This window comes from Fusarium redolens, assembly GCF_020744475.1.
Source record: "Fusarium redolens strain MPI-CAGE-AT-0023 chromosome Unknown BKA55scaffold_23, whole genome shotgun sequence".
In the NCBI taxonomy this organism is placed as follows: Eukaryota; Fungi; Ascomycota; class Sordariomycetes; order Hypocreales; family Nectriaceae; genus Fusarium; species Fusarium redolens.
In genome coordinates this window covers 552,221-570,737 of record NW_025763686.1, presented here as the reverse complement: position 1 = coordinate 570,737, position 18,517 = coordinate 552,221, and the positions used below count along the sequence as shown (strand labels likewise).

The 18,517-nt window shown below is 49.3% G+C and overlaps 6 protein-coding genes across 6 annotated transcripts; 1 reads left to right on the top strand and 5 right to left on the bottom strand.

Annotated features, from left to right (window-relative positions):
• Positions 1 to 1,681: 1,681 nt before the first annotated feature.
• Positions 1,682 to 3,584, bottom strand: BKA55DRAFT_526461 (major facilitator superfamily transporter; the record flags this gene model as incomplete). The annotated part of the gene is made up of 4 exons (XM_046188844.1): positions 1,682 to 1,995; positions 2,061 to 3,092; positions 3,172 to 3,283; positions 3,336 to 3,584. 4 exons carry the CDS (start codon positions 3,582 to 3,584, stop codon positions 1,682 to 1,684), a joined length of 1,707 nt encoding a protein of 568 aa, XP_046043035.1.
• A 992-nt stretch (positions 3,585 to 4,576) lies between these two features.
• On the bottom strand, positions 4,577 to 5,524 carry BKA55DRAFT_526135 (uncharacterized protein; the record flags this gene model as incomplete). Its single annotated transcript, XM_046188806.1, has 1 exon — positions 4,577 to 5,524. The coding sequence occupies one exon, from the start codon at positions 5,522 to 5,524 to the stop codon at positions 4,577 to 4,579; it is 948 nt and encodes a 315-aa protein (XP_046043034.1).
• Positions 5,525 to 6,256: 732 nt separating this feature from the next.
• BKA55DRAFT_545514 (uncharacterized protein) lies at positions 6,257 to 8,531 on the top strand (the record flags this gene model as incomplete). Its single annotated transcript, XM_046190824.1, has 3 exons — positions 6,257 to 6,736; positions 6,821 to 7,198; positions 7,263 to 8,531. 3 exons carry the CDS (start codon positions 6,257 to 6,259, stop codon positions 8,529 to 8,531), a joined length of 2,127 nt encoding a protein of 708 aa, XP_046043033.1.
• Positions 8,532 to 10,564: 2,033 nt separating this feature from the next.
• On the bottom strand, positions 10,565 to 12,189 carry BKA55DRAFT_526137 (aldehyde dehydrogenase; the record flags this gene model as incomplete). Its single annotated transcript, XM_046188807.1, has 3 exons — positions 10,565 to 10,927; positions 10,994 to 12,037; positions 12,088 to 12,189. The coding sequence occupies 3 exons, from the start codon at positions 12,187 to 12,189 to the stop codon at positions 10,565 to 10,567; spliced, it is 1,509 nt and encodes a 502-aa protein (XP_046043032.1).
• Positions 12,190 to 13,562: 1,373 nt separating this feature from the next.
• BKA55DRAFT_526262 (uncharacterized protein) lies at positions 13,563 to 14,738 on the bottom strand (the record flags this gene model as incomplete). The annotated part of the gene is made up of 2 exons (XM_046188820.1): positions 13,563 to 14,326; positions 14,387 to 14,738. 2 exons carry the CDS (start codon positions 14,736 to 14,738, stop codon positions 13,563 to 13,565), a joined length of 1,116 nt encoding a protein of 371 aa, XP_046043031.1.
• A 2,064-nt stretch (positions 14,739 to 16,802) lies between these two features.
• BKA55DRAFT_696751 (GDSL-like Lipase/Acylhydrolase) lies at positions 16,803 to 17,806 on the bottom strand (the record flags this gene model as incomplete). The annotated part of the gene is made up of 3 exons (XM_046200299.1): positions 16,803 to 17,143; positions 17,199 to 17,656; positions 17,712 to 17,806. 3 exons carry the CDS (start codon positions 17,804 to 17,806, stop codon positions 16,803 to 16,805), a joined length of 894 nt encoding a protein of 297 aa, XP_046043030.1.
• Positions 17,807 to 18,517: the final 711 nt, after the last annotated feature.

The following is an 18,517-nucleotide window of genomic DNA, read 5'->3' as shown; positions in this document are numbered from 1 at the left end:
TACTTATAAATTAGTTAGGATTTTTAAAGAATTTTAATATATTATAAATATGTTAATAAAATATAAATAAAGCTTAAAGTATATATTTAAAGCTAATAGAAGCTATAAAATTAACCTTTAAATATTTTAAAATATTTATTTAAAAAAGCTTTTTATTATTAATTAAATTAATTAAAAATTTTTAATAATTATATTTAAAGTATTTAACATATAAATATATTATAGAAAAATATATATTAATTCTATCAGCCTTATATAAGCTTTGAACTTAAAGTATATTAGTTAGTAAATTTATAAAATTTAAAAAATAAAATTGTTAAGGAAAATATTATAAATTAAAATAATTAATTATAGAACAATCCTATAAACTTAAAAATTTTTTTTAAATAGTTCTTTTTATAAAGAATATTTAGAATATTTATATTAATTACCAATTAGGCTAGATCTTATATAATAGCTATATTAAGAGGAATTTTCCCTCTTACGTAACCTTTCCACCTAAAGTTTGGTATAATCCATCTGTCTCATCCTTTTGTGTGTGTCTCACGGTTTTGTGCCCAACTAAGCTTGCTTAGTTGGCCCCCCCTCCCGGCTCGAGCCAACGGGTACTATACTATTTTCCAACTCTGTTACAGGCCATGCTGCGCGGCGCCTCCCGAGTTTACTCGGCCGACCACGTTAACCAACGCCTCGTGGTCGCCCGCTCCATCGGTTCTATCCCGATCAACTTCGTCAAGTCGACTCAGGTCCTCGTACATGGGCCTCTGGGTGTCCAGAGGGCCGTCGATTGCATCGGCATGGACGAGGTCGGTGCCTATAATTAAATTCTCGGCGCCTCCGTCCTCCAGGAACATCCCAAACTTGCATGGATTTGCCTACTCGTGATTTTTGGATCAATACGCTTTAAGAATGAGGCTGGTCCCGTGCAGCCATCCTGCATCGCCCCCGACACGGTCAACCTGATCGCCAGGGGAGGGTCAACACGACTCTCATCGCGTCGGCCCTGATTAACATCGAGAACAGCCCCGAGTACTACGAGTGATTCAATAGCACCAAGGAGTTCAAGATCTTCATTTCATTCCCTCACAATACGACAGAAGGCTCCGTCGTTGGTTAAACAGCTTAAATAGTATTTCATTCACAGCTAGACGGTTCATGTGATTGAGGCGCCGAGTGTCGAGATTTAAGAGTGGATGTGTGAAAGTTGACTTTTTAGGAGGAGTCTAGTTGAGGTGTTTAGTTGAGATGGACAGAAGACCGTTTCGTATGACGGAATTAAAGAGATTTAGTTAAGAGGCAAGTAGATTGTATCTGTACGCTGCACTGTGGGCTGGGTTTGCTGGGTGGAGGGGACACATGCGCGGGACTGACGTCTTTCATCAGGAGAAGCGCAGTAGCACGCTGTATGTTAATACACTAGTTTGTTTAAGCTTACATAGTACACTTCAAGTCCAGCTGCCGGTGAATAACATGGGCCTGAATGGAATAAAATTATCGTGACTATTCTTTCTATGTTGTGCTCCCCGGTCATTCTTGTCTATTAACTGCCTGCTCTGACCAAGGCAAAAGGAACCAGCAATATATGTGCATATTACCATAACCACTACATCCCAAATCGACTGCACCGGCTAAACTCTCATTTTAGAGCCAAGCCTGCTCAACACCTACTTACATTACCTCCCTAGGCTGCACCGCCACTCTCCTTCAGTGCTTCGCGATTAAGCCTGTCCCACCTTTGCAAGAGGCTTACCACGAAAGCAAGCCCAACGCCTCCGATACCGACTGCGAAGGCCCCCTTAATGCCCGACATATAAGCGCTGAGGATTCCATTAAGCTGATCGGTCGGGAAGGTTGCGCGGACCTCCGTGGCACCAGTGGCGAGAAGTTGGAGTGGGTTCACACCGGGGGCGTCGGTGGGCAGCACGTTGAGCATGATATTGACGAATGCTGACTGGCCGGCCGAAACAAAGAAGGCCCCCCCAATGGTCTGGAAGACTAGCGGCGAACGCTTGTCAGCGATGGATATTCAACGAGTAGTTAGGTGCTGCAGAGAGACTTACATAGAATGATGGCCGTGACTGAAGACAATGTTTCTGGCGAAGACGTTGCCTGTCCGATGATAATGGGAATTTGCAGCGAGAGGCCCCAGCCGACCCCGCCGAGCACCTGATAGCCGATCCATTTGCTTGAGCTTGACCCGATGTCCAAGGTGTAAAGCAAGCCTGCAGCAACTGTTGCGATGGCTGCTCCAACTGGGATTATCGGCGCCGCAATACCCGTCATGGAAATGAAGGCGCCGGAAGAAATCGTGGCGATTGTAATGGTGAGAATCAGTGGCAGGTTGCGGATTCCTGAGGTGGTAGGACTGGTGCCGTCGATGCTCTGGAAGTAGATGGGCAGATAATAGATGGCCAGAAAATAGGGGCCGGCCAAAAGGAGGGACAAGGCTGAGCTGGTCCAGATATGACGGTCCCGTATCAAAGCAGGGGCGAGCATGGCCCGATCGCCCTGAGTATACTCCCACACGGCAAAGGCAATGGTGATGAGTACAAAGCCAACAAGCAGACCGACCACGACGCCAGACTTCCAGGGGTGAGTCTGGCCGCCATATTGTAGCGCCAGAATATAGGCAATGATGGCGCCCATGACCAGGGCCACGCCGACAAAGTCCATCTGTAGTAGCTTTTCGGTCCAGGAGGCGACAGCGGGCTTCCCCTGCGGAGGGGTTCGGAAGAAGAACATGATAATAAGCGCAGAGAGGCCGCCGATCGGGAGGTTAATGTAGAAGCACCATCGCCAGCTGACCTTGTCTGCAAAGGCACCGCCGACCAAGGGCCCCACTACCGAGGCAATGCCGTACGATGCGCCTATTATTCCTGTGAATATAGGTCGGCGGGACTGCGGTACGGAGAAGGCAATCAGTGTGTATGAACCAGAACCGATCCCTGCTGCGCCAACACCAGCGATAGCACGGCCCACGATTAAGGCTGTTGAACTTGGCGCCACGCCGCAGATCAAGGACCCGACTTCGAAGATAACTATGGACAACAGATAGGAAGGCTTCAGTGGGAAGAACTTGTAGGCTTTCCCCCCTGTATGCATGCACATGGTTAGAATGGATATTGTTTGGGGACCAGAGGTGGAAAGGCTCGTCATTGTAGACACACTTACATGCTGATTGGAAGCCGCCAACACACATGAAGAATGCAGAACCGTACCACGACACGTCGTCCAGGCTGTGGAACTCATCCGTAATTTTGGGGATAGCTGTGGCTATGATGGTCTAGCCGCGCTTAGCGTACGGTGTGTATGCTATGGCCATAGTAGAAGCTTACCATATCCAGAGAAACGAGGAAGATACTGAGGACCAAAGCAAGGACAACGAAGGCCAGACGAGGCCCGGTCGGATATTCCTCCTGAAAGAATGATGCTGCGCCATCCTGCTTGGCTCCATTCCTGTTCTTATTACCACTTTCCTCCGCCTCCTTCTTCTCGCCGGGGAAGAAGGATGAGTCCAAAGGGCTGCCTGGGTCATTCTCGGGGACTATGGTAGGAGCCTGCGAGTTAGGTAGCTGACCCAACATCCCCTGAGACGTTTCTTCGGGCGAGAGAGCCATTGTTGCTAGGGCCGTGGATGCCAACTGCGATGGAGGCGTTAGAAAAGTTGGCTTATTTTGGGATGGCGTTCGAAGTCGATGGAATCTGGCCAGAGGGGGGCTCCAAATATTTATACTTAAAAGGCTGCCTTAGAGCAACTTTTAAGTTGCGACCGATACTGGACCCGAGCTGCCTTCATTTAGGACGTTTGAAACGTGAAGCCCGCCGGAGTAGAACGAGACATGCGTTATTCCGATATGGTGGTCGGCAGGGAGTCAAGCTCCGCTGCGCTAGACTAAAACACACACACACACACACATAAATATATACACTAAGTCGCTGATTTAAGTCTTTTTCGTATGAAGCGCGATTTTAAAGTTATACTCCGGACGGCGGCATGGCGGAGTTGTTCAAAGTCCGCACCGCGCATCCAATACACCAGACTTATCGACAACATTAGCGCCCGCGTCGACCGCGCCAGCCGCACACGGCAGTAGGAAAAGTTCCCACACAAACCCCCGGACTAACTTGGAGTTGTTGAACCCGCCGTGACCTGCCCAAAACTGCCTGGAGTGCAGGGACGCAAATAGTCCCAAGACAGATGCATTATCAGCCCAGAAGTATTACAGTTGCTGACGTATAGCTAAAACTCAAAAGGGTCTTGAGTGTCGGCGTCTCTGAGCCCGGAGGGAAGGGGGATCGGAGTTAAAGCAAGTCACTCTGGTTTTATTCCGATTCCCGGCACGTAATGGTATGTCGGACCCCAATGTCAAAATCAAGCTATGCTGTGTTCTTTCGTTCTAGACATGAGGGGGTTGCAACTGGGAACAAGTTGAGAGCTCTCATTGAGGCCTATGGGGTTGTGCTCGATACAAGCAGCCTATAGAAGCCTCGTAAATATAATCAGAACCAGGAGAAACCTTCTCGTTTGCACAGTCCTCCTGCCGAGAATACTTTGTGTCCAAACTCCAACCACCAATCATGACTGACTCGAGGCTAAGAATGCGTCGAGCTCCTTTTGAGTCCAATCCCATAAATCGTCTGCGAGCTTTTGGTCCTTGGTGTGAGGACTGCCTTTACCGGTCTCTCCTATGCGAGAGTAATACTCTCCGCCCCGAACATCTTTAGCTGTGCAAGCCCACAGCTGTGCCTTGACTCCCTCCTCAACCGAGACCCCCATAATGGGAGACAACACAGACAGGATCACACGATAGGCTAAGTTGTTCTTGCCCATCACATTTGTCAAACCTGTTCTCACCATTCCTGGATTTACAGATGCGATACGAATATCAGGGATCCTGCTGGCCAGCCCCTTGGCGTATAAGATGTTTGCTAGCTTGCTCTGGCCATACCTTTCGACTGCTGAGAGAGAGCTGGCGTCGGTCTTGAGCGAGTCGAATACAATCCCCGCCGGCGGCCCTCGAGCATGTGACCCTGATGTCAGACTCACGATGCGGACGTCCCCCGGCCCCATCTGCAGCGCGGTTCGCTGCATGATGGGCAGGAGCAGTCGGATAAGGAGAGCGTGACCAAGGAAGTTGGTTCCAAACTGTAGTTCGTACCCGTCCTTGGTGAGACCCTCTGGATGGGCCATGATGCCTGCGTTGTTCAACAGTACATCGAGCCGAGACGATGATTCGAGAAATCGACTTGCGGCGCGCTGAACTGACGCGAGAGAGCTGAGGTCTAGCTCCAAGACGCTGATGTGGACATTGGGAACGGACTTGACGACTTCATCAACCGTCTCCTGCGCCTTGGCAACATTGCGTGCGGCCAGCCAGAGGTGCCCAGGATCATGCTTTGCGAACTCCAAAATCGATTGCTTGCCCAGGCCTGCGGTACCGCCAGTGACCAGAATCACTTTGTCGGTAAGCGGCGGGATGTCTCTCGTGGGGATGAATGAGGTCGGTGACGAGGAAGTTGCCATATTGACGGGAGGGGAGAGAAGAAATGCTCTGGGAAGGCTGAGGCTTGCAACCAGACCTCTGCCAAGCTTGAGGCTTGCGGCCGATTAAATGCAATGCCTGTCAGTGTTGGCAGCGCCCAGGTCTCCCCACCCCATGCTGGTTGTCGCAGCTTCCCAGAAGAATAAACCAAAAAGAAAGTCCGCATTCTGCAATGCGGAACATGCGGCCGCAGCATCCATACCTGGGGGCATCCGACACCGAGGCCGGTGGTTGGATGGTCCTAACTGGTGTGGCTCCACGCCGGTTCAAGTGGGTCTCTAGAGCGAACCTGGTGTCCCGTGGCCAGCCGTAGTTCACCACATCAGGGCACGCTCTACCTAAAGCCGAAAGCGCCCATGTTAGCGGGGACTACTATCCCACAGGTCCCAAGCACCTACATAATGGCAAAAGTTTAAATCCTCCGGCATTCCACCATGTCCTCAACTAATTCGATTAGTCTACGTATCAGGGGTGTATTGTAGGTCGGTATGTACCGAACTCTTGACGCGCACAGAATGATGCTATAGTGCGAACAAGCCCGGCATGGTAGATAAGGGGCAAATGCGTTGGGGCCTCAAGCTGGCGTTTCTACTGAGTCACGTCGAGCCCGGCCTGGCATGCTGAAGTAGTCCCCTCATCCAGCCTGTTCGTCAGAAATTCCGCGATCTCTCTCGCAACCTCAACGATCATCGTTGCAGATGGCCAACTCTGACATGTCTAACTCTGTTGGAGCCTCACCCGGGGCAAACCAAGCGCCTCCACTGCCTGCTTTTCGGCCGCGGAGTTGTTTTGCTTGCCGCCGGCGTAAGGTGCGATGCGACCGCCAGAGCCCTTGCTTGAGCTGTACGAGAAACATAACCGAGTGCGTCTTCCCCGCCCCTGGAAGATCGATGCGCCATGACAGCACCAGCGCCCAGACGCCGAAAAGAAAGCAGGCTCATTTGCTATCACGCCTTCAACGTCTAGAGTCTGTCGTGGAGATCTTGGCAGCCCAGGTCAAGGGGCCGACAGAAAGCGGCTCCGTCGAGTTAGATGGTGCCGGGTTTGTCGGTCAAGGGATTGGCAAAGACGGCCGTGGTTCTGAGCTGGATGACAAGACTGCGAGGCTTGGGGAGGAAGTCGGCCGTCTCGTCGTCGATGAGAATGGAAGTGTCTATATCGGGAATCAGTTTTGGGCCGCGTTTCGTGATGATGTATGTACCCCTGGGCTCCCGGCCGAGTTCTCTTGCCCAGCCAACATGCCACGGACTTGGTTATACTCACACTAGGACATATAGATCAACCAAATTAAACAAGTCTTCGACAATGACGACAGGCAAGGAGATATTTACTCGGCTGAAACTTCTTCCCCCAACGGATCAATTCCCCGCGACCTAACCAGACAAAGACGGGACGACTCCCTGCTCTTCTTATTCTGGCAGAGTCGGGCACAAGATGTACCCCTAAAGGATCTTCACGCGTTTCCCTCCCAACTTCCTATCATCTGGCAAATCTACATTGAGAATGTTGACCAGTACAGCAAGATGTTGCACGTCCCAACATTTGCGAAGAGAATCCAAGACCTCCAAGGTGATTTCAGCAGGATGACTCCGGGTATGGAGGCATTGGTGTTCGCCATCACCATGTCCGCTATCAACTCTATGAGTAATGAAGACGTGAGCGAACCGAGACCCCTTCCCCCCCTTTTTCCCTATGACATGGAGGGCTGATAAGGACAAGGTCAAGATCAAGTTGCATGCAGAAAAATCTGATCTTGTCGCGCGGTATCGCACCGGTACAGAAATCGCACTCGCCCTCGCCGACTTCATCAACACCACGGAGCTCGACGGAATCCAGGCATTTTCCATCTTCCTTGACACAATTCAAACTATGGAGTCTCCGAAATACGTCTGGTCCATGGCTGGTCTGCTCGCTCGGGTTGCAGTGTCAGCCGGACTGCACCGCGACGGGTCGAATTTCCCAGGCATGAGTCCCTTCAACATTGAGATGCGACGGCGACTATGGTGGAATATCTTGTTCATTGATGGGCGCTCCGGATCCGACCAGATTGCTGAGGCCTCTCTCCACGAGGAGATGTTCGACACAAAACTACCCACGAACGCCAACGATACCGACCTCGATCCTAGTATGAAGGTTCCACCTGTTGCCAGGAATGCGATAACTGACACCACGCCCATTCTCGTCCGGTCGGAGCTTTGGCGCCTGACCCAGCGTACTAGCTCTTCGTTGTCCGCGTTGAAATCGAAGGGCAGAATGGATCTGGTGGAGACGCTGAAGCTGTGTCGGGAGACCACGAGGCGTCTCGACCGAGACTACTTCGACAAACTCGCCTACGGTACCCCTGCGCAGCTGTTCCTCATGCGTGCGATTCGACTGGTTCTTGACAAGTATGAACCCACGCTCTCCCACCGAATCGTTCATTCTGGGGGCAGCAGTCAGGATCCCCCGGCTGAAGCCCATGTCGCGTGGCTGATAGGCAGCGCGTCTTCCATACTGGAACAGTCCGCCGACCTGTTGACTGAACCCTCGTTCCGCCAGTGGTCATGGCAGCTCCGCAGCTCCGTGCCGTGGCACGCGCTCAGCATCATACTCAGCCATATCTGCAGCCAGCCATGGGGTCCGGCTCTCGATCACGCCTGGACAGCAGTGGAAAATCAGCTGGCCATACTGCCCGAGGAGGCTAAAAGTGATCCGCTTTGGAATCCAGTCTCCAGGCTGTTGCACCAAGCCCAAAAACTCCATGCCGAGCAAGGCGCGAGACGGGCAACGTTGGGGAATACAGCACGATTGCCCGAAACGGCTCCGCAAGTCGGTAGCGTTGAATTCTTCGCGGAAGGTAGCCTAGGACCGGTTGCGGTCGGCTGGAATATGGCTTTCCCGGGCACAAGTGATGACTTAATTCTGGATACAGTCGACTCGGAGCAGTGGGATGCCATGATGGCGCTCATTATGGACCGCAGCTTGAGTACATTCGCTTTCTGTTTTTGAAGGAGGCTTCTGATTCCCGGCTCCCCTGCTTTTGGTTGCTTTTTTCTGCCTAATCTAATGCCATCTATGGGAGGTTGGTGAAGTACGGAAAGACTAGTTAAGGATTTGGGAGTAACATGTAGGCGAGATAAAGTTTGATGTCACTGCATAGAATGTGTCCCACTGAGCGTGCTAAAAGGATTAAAGGCCAGGAAACGACAATGATCAGCGGCAGTGTGTTGATGGATAGCTCGCTGCCAAATCTCTATCACACTACGACAAGTAACTTCCCGAGGATTGTTTTTTACCTCACTTTCCACCTAAGCGTTGATGTGTTTTGTGCAAAGTCCCAATTAATATATGCATCATCTCTTTCTTAATCCAGCCTCTAATAGGTCTAGATAACCGACAACGCTGGCCTATCTGCTTATAGTCTAGGCACCAAGTATACAGCGTTCTCCTATATTATTATAGTAATTTAATTATCTTTTAATATAAATTACTTACTTTAATACTTCTAATATGCATCTCTTTATATTAAGCATTCCTTATTATAGTATATTATTAATATATTAATTTAAGGGCATAATAAGATAAGACTTATACTAGTAGCTCTAGTAATACTATAGAGGATTCTAGTAGATATTATATTATTATAGTATTATTAATTTAAGTAACTAAATTCTTATTATTATAGCTATTACCTAAGGGCTTTAATAACTTATTAACTAAGTCTTCTTATCTTTAATTAAATATAATATTATAAGTTTCTTTAGACTAACTAGCCAGTATTAAAGGTATAGGCAATAGCCTAACTAGATATAGCTTAGAAGATTCTAGTAGTGCCTCTTGCTGTTCAAGAGGATATACTTTTATTGCTAACTCAGCTACGGACCCCTGCGTCCCGTGCGTGTACGGACCGTGCGCCTATTGGGTTCCGGTTTCCTGAGGCTTGTTGAGATCATGCCTGACCTGCGACAGAATGCATGCTCTGCCCGGCAAGGTCTAAATCGTCACAACTATCTTTTCCAGCGGCCGCAGAAAGGCGGCCCCAAGGCGGACCAGTTTCCCGGGTCAGAGCGTGGGAAGGGAGGGGGGGAGTGGGGCACCTTCGGGCACTCGGATACTAGAATCTTCGTGCGCGGCCGCATTTGCCGCACCAAAGCTCGTACGCGCCCACAGCTACGAGAAGCCCCCCTTCTCCTTCAAATCCAGCTAGTGCTATTGATCTCCCAAGTCCGACGATCATTTCATCCCCATGTGTTTGGATTGAACTTGAAACCCGGACTTTTGGCACGTCTGGGACGCAACTCCCCGAGTATTGGAAGCCTTCTTGCCCATGTACCTGGTAGAAGATGGCAACATGGCGCTATCTGTAGTAGCTTGTTCATCTCTGTGCCGTTCATGGCATTCCAGATTCTTAGTGCTTCCCAAACTTGCTGAGGCCAAGGATGGATGTGCCCTGGGAGAAGAGGAGGCGGTGGTTAATAGTTTTAAGTATTCTCAGCACTGGGAATGTCCATCGGCTGAAGTTGGAGAGCATTAGGGCGTGGCGTCATTTCCCAAGGTCTGTTTTGCAGGTAGCCTTTGTCGGCTACAAATAAACTAGCCCAGCTGTGCAAGGTAATAAAAATTCCAAACCTGATATTGCATGTACGGATGGATAGCCAAGATTTAAATGAGCACTGGATTTTCCATCTAAAGGAGCGATAAAAGTCGGTCTCTTGTACTAATGTTGAGTCTGCTGATCGTCTAGGAAGCAGGATGCTGCCTGCGATTTAGAGTTTATGGCAACTATGAAGCTGTTCACGATGGTCCTGATCCTTGCCCTTGACACCCGATAGTTGCTATACACTCATCAGGCCCTTCCGATGAGAGCCGTATCACTGTGGCATTGACAGGACCGCGAGACAAGGCACGGCAACCGCTCTAAATCACGACGGGCAGCAGCATGGAAAAATGAGCCAAATCCTGTTTTCAATCTTTTCTCAGTCTCCGCCGTTGAGAGATCGCCAACCTGTCAAGCTCGGGACCATTCGAATTCCGCAAGCTTGCTAATAAGTCAAGTTGATAAACACAGTCTTGGGCTCTGTGAACGCGTGCAGCACGTCCTTGCCGTTCTCCCGACCAATCCCGCTCTCCTTAGTGCCGCCGAACGGGGCGTTGATAAAGACCATACTGATGCAGTTAATACCGACATTCCCAGAATCCACTAAGCTTGCCAGGCGCATGGCGCGGTTGATATCCTGAGTAAAGATACCCGCCATGAGGCCATAGTTGGAATCATTGGCGAGGTCGATAATCTCCTCCTCAGTGCTGAATTTGTTGAGAACCGCCACAGGTCCGAAGATCTCCTGGCGGACGATGTCAGCGTCCCTGTGAACGCCCTCGAAGATAGTAGGTTTGATGAAGTAGCCCTAGATTTCTCGTTCGTCAGTCCCGCGCGTCTCTAGGTTTCTGATTGCTTTCAAGTGACGACTCACCGGCCCCTGAGCTGCCTCTCCGCCCGTCAGAACCTTACCCTCCTTCTTCCCAGTCTCCAGAAAGCCCTTGATCTTCTCAAACTGAAGTGCATCAACAACAGGACCAACAAGCGTTCCGGGCACATCCGGGTCTCCCATTGTAGATGCTCTCTCCACCATGAGGGCTTTATACTTGGCAGCAAATTTATCGTAGATTCCTTCTTGCACATAGACGCGACTAGCCGCGAAGCAAGCCTGTCCCGAGTTTGCCGTGATGCAATTGACGCACCAACTAACTGCGTTATCAATATCCGCATCGTCGAAGATAATAGCCGGACTCTTTCCACCTAGCTCCAGAGTAACCCGTTTTAAGTTACTCTGTGCAGCCATCTGCTGGATCTTGCGGCCTGTCATAGTAGAGCCAGTAAAGGATATCTTTCTAACCCTCATATGACTAGCAAGCAGGGCACCTGTTGAACCGTCGCCAGATAGGACTTGGAAGACACCAGGAGGAAAGCCAGCCTCTTTGATGAGCGCTCCGAGAGCTAGAGACGCGAAAGGAGTCTTCTCAGACGGTTTGAGAATAAAGCAGTTGCCAGTAGCCAGGGCCGGGCCGGCTTTTTGTCCCGTCATGCCCATCGGGCCGTTCCAGGGCACAATTCCAGCAGTAACTCCGAGCGGTTCGTGCCGAATGATCTTAAGGAAACCGTCGTCCTGTGGGAAAGATTCTCCCGCGAGTTTGTCCGTCCACCCAGCGAAATAACGGAACGCATTGATAGCCATACCTAGCTCCATGCCACCAAAGGGCTGCACCGGCATGCCCAGGGTCAACCTTGTGAGGGCAATCAAGGTATCTTGGTGTTTCTCCATGAGATCCGCCAGCTTCAACAGGCAGTCGCGACGCGTAGTCGCCGTAGTCTGGCGCCAGGCGGGGAATGCGGCCTCGGCTGCCTCCACAGCCCTTTCGACATCTTCTTCACCGGCGAGTGGCACCTCGCTGGAGACCAAGGATTCGTTTTTTGGGTTGACTACTTTGAACTTTTGGCCGCTCTTGGCTTCGACGTACTGAGTGCGTTAATGACTTGTAACTATTGTTTGGAAACCTCGCGTCATACCTCGTTGTTTATGAATAGCTTGTTCGGAAGGTTCTCAGTACTCCAAGGGAACGCCTCAGACTCGTCGGCCTTTCTGCCTTTTGCTTGATTATCTCCTGGCATGTTGGTACTAGGCAGAAGTAGGTAGGAAGCTTGGTGTGAGAATATTGAGTGGGATAAGAATGGTTGCTGCTGACTATAAAATTCAGGGTGATGCCGTCTGCAATGAGTTGATGCTGGTCAGACTTAAGAATGTCGGCGACTAAATCATCGGGAAGCATCGCTTTTATGAGCGGGCAGTCAACACTGCATAACCACGATTAGGTGCGGACAGGTGCGGCCGCGCCTGAGTCTATTTTCGGAATGTAGGAAACTTTGTGCACGGTTCACGCACCTGTTCCAACCCCAACTATTCTAGACCTCACCCCTGCTGCACTCAAGGTTAATAGTCCGAGTGTAGGGTACAATCTACCAAGTATATATTCACACTAGGTAGATAATATAGAGTGCCTCATAGGGTGAGGTGCGGTCGCCAGGGATGTGCATAGCCAGGGTCTCATTATGTCACGCGGTCTGCTCGGGCATAGTGTTGTGCAATCCCCGCACTTCGTGTCATTTACCGAGCATGGTTGCGAAGCGGATTCTCAGACAGGGCAAGTCCGTCAATTAACGCTTATTGATTTTGAGTTCACCCTCGAGCAAGTGAAATTCCCGGTGGTGCCTAGGAAGTGCATCGTCAAGTCACCCTCTCCACCTTGTGTATGATACAGACGCCCGTCCTCATTGCTGGGTGTGGGCGGAAAACGCGGCCCCGCCCAGTACCAGTCGTAAATGGAGATATTTGGCCACTATCAAGAGAGTCAAGGTATCTTTCAAGGGTAAATTAACGGAACCTGAGGTACGTTGGCCTCAATGACCATTCCGGGGCTACCAGCACGAGGGAGTGAGCCCTCTGCTTATACAGTCAGATGCCATAAGTTTTGAAACCTTTTTTATATACTAGCAGGCCCAGTCGAGGCCTCATCAACAGTACTTCACCCAATAACCAGCTATTTGCCGAGGGTCCTGAATTTGTAAATGTGATTTAGAAATACTTATAATTAGTATTTAAAAGCTAAGGGCAAGTTAATAAGATTAGGAAAATGCCCTAGTTTTCTTAATATAAGTAATAAGTTAAAAATATATATTATTATTATTTAATATAAAGCTTAGAGAAATTAAGATAGATCTTATATTTAATAAAGTTAATTTAAGCATATTGTGTAAACAATACAGGCATATACCAATTAAAACCAGGAATATAAAGCCCAAGTTAAAAGGTAGAGGTAAGAAAAATAACAATAGCCACACAGCTCAATCAAGTCTTGGTTCTTCCACTGTATTGCCCTGATCAGACAATATAGCTACCCTTGAACGGTTTGCCCCTCCTTCACCACGCAAGATGAGTGGCACATCTCGCGATGGATATCCCTGCATATACTTTTTATTTCTTTCTGTTAAGGAAAAGAGATAAATACTTTCAGTTCCTGAGAGAGGTTGAACCGCCGATAATACTCTGGCGCCTGCTCGATGTTTATAGTGGCCGAGTGTATAAAGCTGGGGTCCGCCTTGCCTGAGGCGATAAGCTCGATCAACTTGGGCGCGACTGTCCGTGCGTCTACAAGGCCAGACTGCATGCGCAGCCCCTTGCCAAAGAATAGGGACATAGGGAAGGTCGGGTCGTGAATCAGGGAGCTGTCATTAACGATGGCCGGCGCGCCCGGCTGGATGCCGTAGATGCCGAGCTGGCCGATACCGCCGCCAAGCCGGGTGACATTGACCATCTGATTAAGAATGATATTGGTCTCTACCTGGAGGGTGCTGTTGAGAGCCTCAAGGCCGACGCAGTCGACTGAGCGTGCGACGCCACCGGGCTCGTGTGCGAGGATCTGAGCCACCGGGTCGGATTCGACAAAGTTGATAGGCACGGCGCCGATCGAGGCGGCACGCTCCAAGCGCATAGGGACGTGGTCGATGGAGTAGACGCGCGAGGCACCGCGCAGGATGGCCGTGTAAGCGGTCAGCAGGCCAACGGGGCCCGCACCGAAGACAGCGACCGTATCTCCGGGCTCAAAACCGGAGAAGTCCAGGCCGGTCCAGGCCGTGCTCCAGATATCGGAGACTGTCACGTAACTCTGCTCGAGAGTCGCGTTTGTTGTCGTTTTATTCAGAGGGATAGGAATCAGATTTCCTTCCGCGAATGGCACGCGGACATACTCGGCTGCAGACACGGCTTTTTAGCTCACAACGCCACGTTAAGGCACCGCTACAATCTACTTACATTGGAGGCCGCCTAGCCCAGGCGAGAGCGCTGGTCCGTTGCCGTAGTAGGTCAACGGCTCTGGCGCAAGTGGCATATGTGCATGGGCCGATGTGTCTGGCACGATGACGTATTCGCCGACCTGCAGGCCGGTGATGTTGCTTCCGATCTCGCTGATATACCCAATGGCTTCGTGGCCAATGTTGTAGGGAGTCGTGGCCGCCGAGTATCCGCGGTAAGCGTGGAGATCAGATCCACATATGGCTGCAGTTGTGATCTTCACGATAGCGTCCGTGGGCAACTCGATGCGTGGCATCGGAAGATCTTGGACCGATATCGAAAAAGGTCTGCCATCAAACATGACACCACGCATAGTGGCACCGAGGGTGCTGTTGAGCGCCGCCAGAGCTAGGTTTTTCAACATATTTCCTAAATAGTAAGATAAAAGATAAAAGCTTTGAAGTACTTAATGCTGTGTCCAAATCAAGCCCTTGAATCATGGAGGGGTTATTTATATTACTCTCAATGCTTTCACTCTATAGTAGGCACGTACGTGTACGCGGACGATGCGGCCGGCGTCTTCAATGCCACAATGAGCTTACGTTGCCAATCACGGCCACTGGGATCCGGCAAACTCGGTAATGACGTGTTGTCACAATAGAGTTATTACAATATTGCATTGTCCCGTTGTCTCAACCTGACCCTGAACCCTGGCTCCCTTGAGGGTAAGTTAAGGCCCAGAATGCTGCTTAATGTCTCTAGCTAGCTATGGGATTTTCCAGATCATTGAACATACATTTTGCCCAATCAGCAAGAAAAAGAGCCAGGGTAAAGAATAAAGTTTCACTTCTCGTTTCTATAGAGCTTTCTTGAATGGCTGCTTCCCTGACTGGTAAGTCTCCTGACAAAAGACACTATTTGTCTAATTGCTGCATTCTGTCTCCCACTATTAGATAGTCCCTATCTACGTGATTACAGATGTTCAGCCAGTATTATAATATAATTACTGTATGATAATTATATACCACGCACACACGCCGACAAGGCCAGGAAAACTTATTATTTAGACAGGGTGTTTTCTGTGGAAATGCCCTGGGAAGGTAACAGGGATGGCTAGAGGGACATTATATGTAGAGTCTGACCGTTTCCAGAATGGCCCTACCGCGGATATACTATGTAATACAGATTTATTATAATATTTGTCACCGAGCAGCCATCGCCTGGTCGGCTCTTGCGGAAGGATGCATGCGGCTTATGCGGCCGCATGAAGAGAAGGAAACACCAAGCATGGTAGAATCCCTCACTGTTATTGAAAGCCGCGAAGAGTTTAAACTTTAACACCTAATACTCAATTTCGCCGCTTTGACTTTAAGTGCAAAATCCCCTGAAAGTTGTAACCATATTCTGCCCCCAAAACAAGGAAGTTAACAGATACTAGTGCCAGCCTCCCGGAACTGGTGGGATCCAGCATCCTCTTTGCATTTGCAATCAAGGCCGCGCTCTACAGTGAAGAAAAGTCAATTAAATTCTTCTAGATGAATGTTACCGTTGTCAGTGTAACTGGCAAGATGGGGCAGTCCATTATGAATGGGCTCCTGGGCGCTGCGGGATTCGGAAGGCTCTACGTCATACAGGCCTTTCTCGAGAAATATTAACAATATGCACAGAGGTTCTTGGTCCTCATCCAACCTCAGTCGACACAGAAACCTGCGATTGCTGGACCAGGCGCTCGTGGTATCTCTATCATCAGTGCATCTCTAGATGGACAAGAAGTGAAGTTTGAAAGGATTCACTGTGGTGTTGGCGCCCTAATATATGCAGTATATCCGTTTTCCGTTGTGCTGCAGATCAAGCTTGCTAGTGCAGCGAACAAGACTGTGTAAAGCGCTTCGTCCCCAGTGCGATTGGGACTATTTACCCACTAAGCGCCTTGATTGCTGTAGAAATAAAACGTAATCAATCACATTATAAAGATATGTCTGCTCTACTTTATCGTCGAAATTTGGTGGTGGTATTAGTCGATGTTGGCTTGCCTCATTATCAGCCGCTAAATCCGACGCTGAACATAAAGCGAATCTTATTAAACCCTATTTATCAGTACTCCTTTTATGTATATACTCTTGAAAAGGCAGATTACAACAGGTTGGCATTAAGACAGAAGATTAACCACATCCACATGCTGAGGCAGTCCTAAACGTAAAAATACCTCCTTCTGCTCTGCTATGGACGCTATGTATTCAGCTATTCGTGATCAAAGGTTACTATGGGGAGCAGAGTTTGCATCTTTATCCAATTATCCTGCAGAGTATCTCTGGACACATAATCGCATTGTCACTGAACTTGTTCCCAAGTTCAGACCGCAAAACTGTGCTCTTAGCCAGTTGGTTTCGGTATTGACGGGGTGTGACAACTAGGCCTTGCGTAACAAAGCCAGAACCTAGGATTCCCCTGAAAACCACGGGCCGCCAACAGCACCTGCAACCTCCTCTGCCAAGAGGCGATGAATGGCGGTTCCCGGGTGATAATTATTCCACCACAGGCAGCTCCGCCCATCGGGATTGTCGCAGGTTGAATTAGGAGCACCATATGTAGCCGCGTTATCAAGAGCCTTTAAGTAAGCCTTTTCAGAATCAACAAACCAGACGCGGGCCTGTTTGTTTTGAGATGTAAAGGATTTCAATCCCTTTCTCAAGTAATGGTTGTAGAGTTCGACGGCACTCTTTAGCTTGGCTTGAGATGTTGGGCCTTTAGAAATCATAAGTGGCGTCCAGTGTTGCGCTGCGATAGAAACATTAGCTGAGATCCTTGCAGACGTGATGGAAATGAAACTCACGGCCGGCTGACAGGATGACGAAGTTCCGTGCCCCGAGTTCATATAACTTCTGGAGCTGCTGTATGTATTTAGCCGACGTTTGAAGGTACAATGACTTCTTGTTGTCTTGAGCAAAAGAATTGCCAACGTCGTTGTTCCCTATCCACACGCCGACCAGCAAATTCTCAGAAACCCAGGGCTGATTAGTGGCAAACTCTAGGCGGAGTTCATCGACCTGATCGACGAAACTTTTGACTGTGTCCGAGTAGGGGGGGATTAAGGCTGAATCGGTAGTGGCACCGCCAACAGCGAGGTTGTACGAGTAGGTGGTGCTGGCGTTGAACTCAGTGATCAGATATCCCAACCAGTTCAATCCTCCACTGGTTGTCCATCCGGGCAGGCTTGGGTTTCCTAAAGGATTCGAAGCCGAGGGTCTGGACTTATCAAGCCGAAATCCGGTTTGAGTAGTCGAGCTTCCACTAGTTGATTGTTAGTAACTCAATGTAAAACATAGATTATTTGTCGAAGACTTACAATGTGACGAAGTATTTGACATCCTCTGCGGCTCCTAGAGGTGCTACCATTAGAAGGGAAATCAGAAGCCGTAGAAGGGGATAAAACGAAGCCATTGAAGCTAGAGTTGTATTGTTGGTTCTTGTAGATCTTAGGAGAGACAGAGAAGAACGCGCCGCTTAAATAGAATATTGGGTGTCACAACACATCACGAGGATAAATTGACTATATACCAACTTTCGTTCCATATATACATAACATACTCATACCTGGCCGTGTCGCCAGCATGTGGGACATGACTTAAACCAGGTACCTTCCATGTATTTTCCCGTTCACTGTAATTCGAAGGTCAATTTCTTCTAATTGGTATAGTTAATAGTTTCGGTCCTCAAATCTAGCCCCGACACGGCTTGGTGCCTCCAGTTCCGGACCTAATACGGCTAGTGCGCCTCACAGGAGTCCAAACAGGCTCTGGGACACTCGACCTTCCGTATTAAAAGAGGTTTAGTGGTCTGTAGGTAGGTGGAAGTGTTGCCGACCAGATTCCAAGGAATATTGGCATTAGCCACGCCAGCAAGAGATGAAGCTTATCAGATTTGAATATAGAGGAACTCTAAAATTCAAGAATCAAAAACTAAATCAAGCGTTTTCTACTCTTACTAACTTCAATCACCAGTCCTGCACTGCACCATGGTGGAAAATAACCTTCTTAACCTCATCATCCCTCTCGCCCTCAATCACCTTCTTCAACAACTCACCTCCTATCCTTGGCTTCTTTGCCCCCATACTCTTCATCTTCTCTGCCCCCACTAACCCCATCGCCAAAA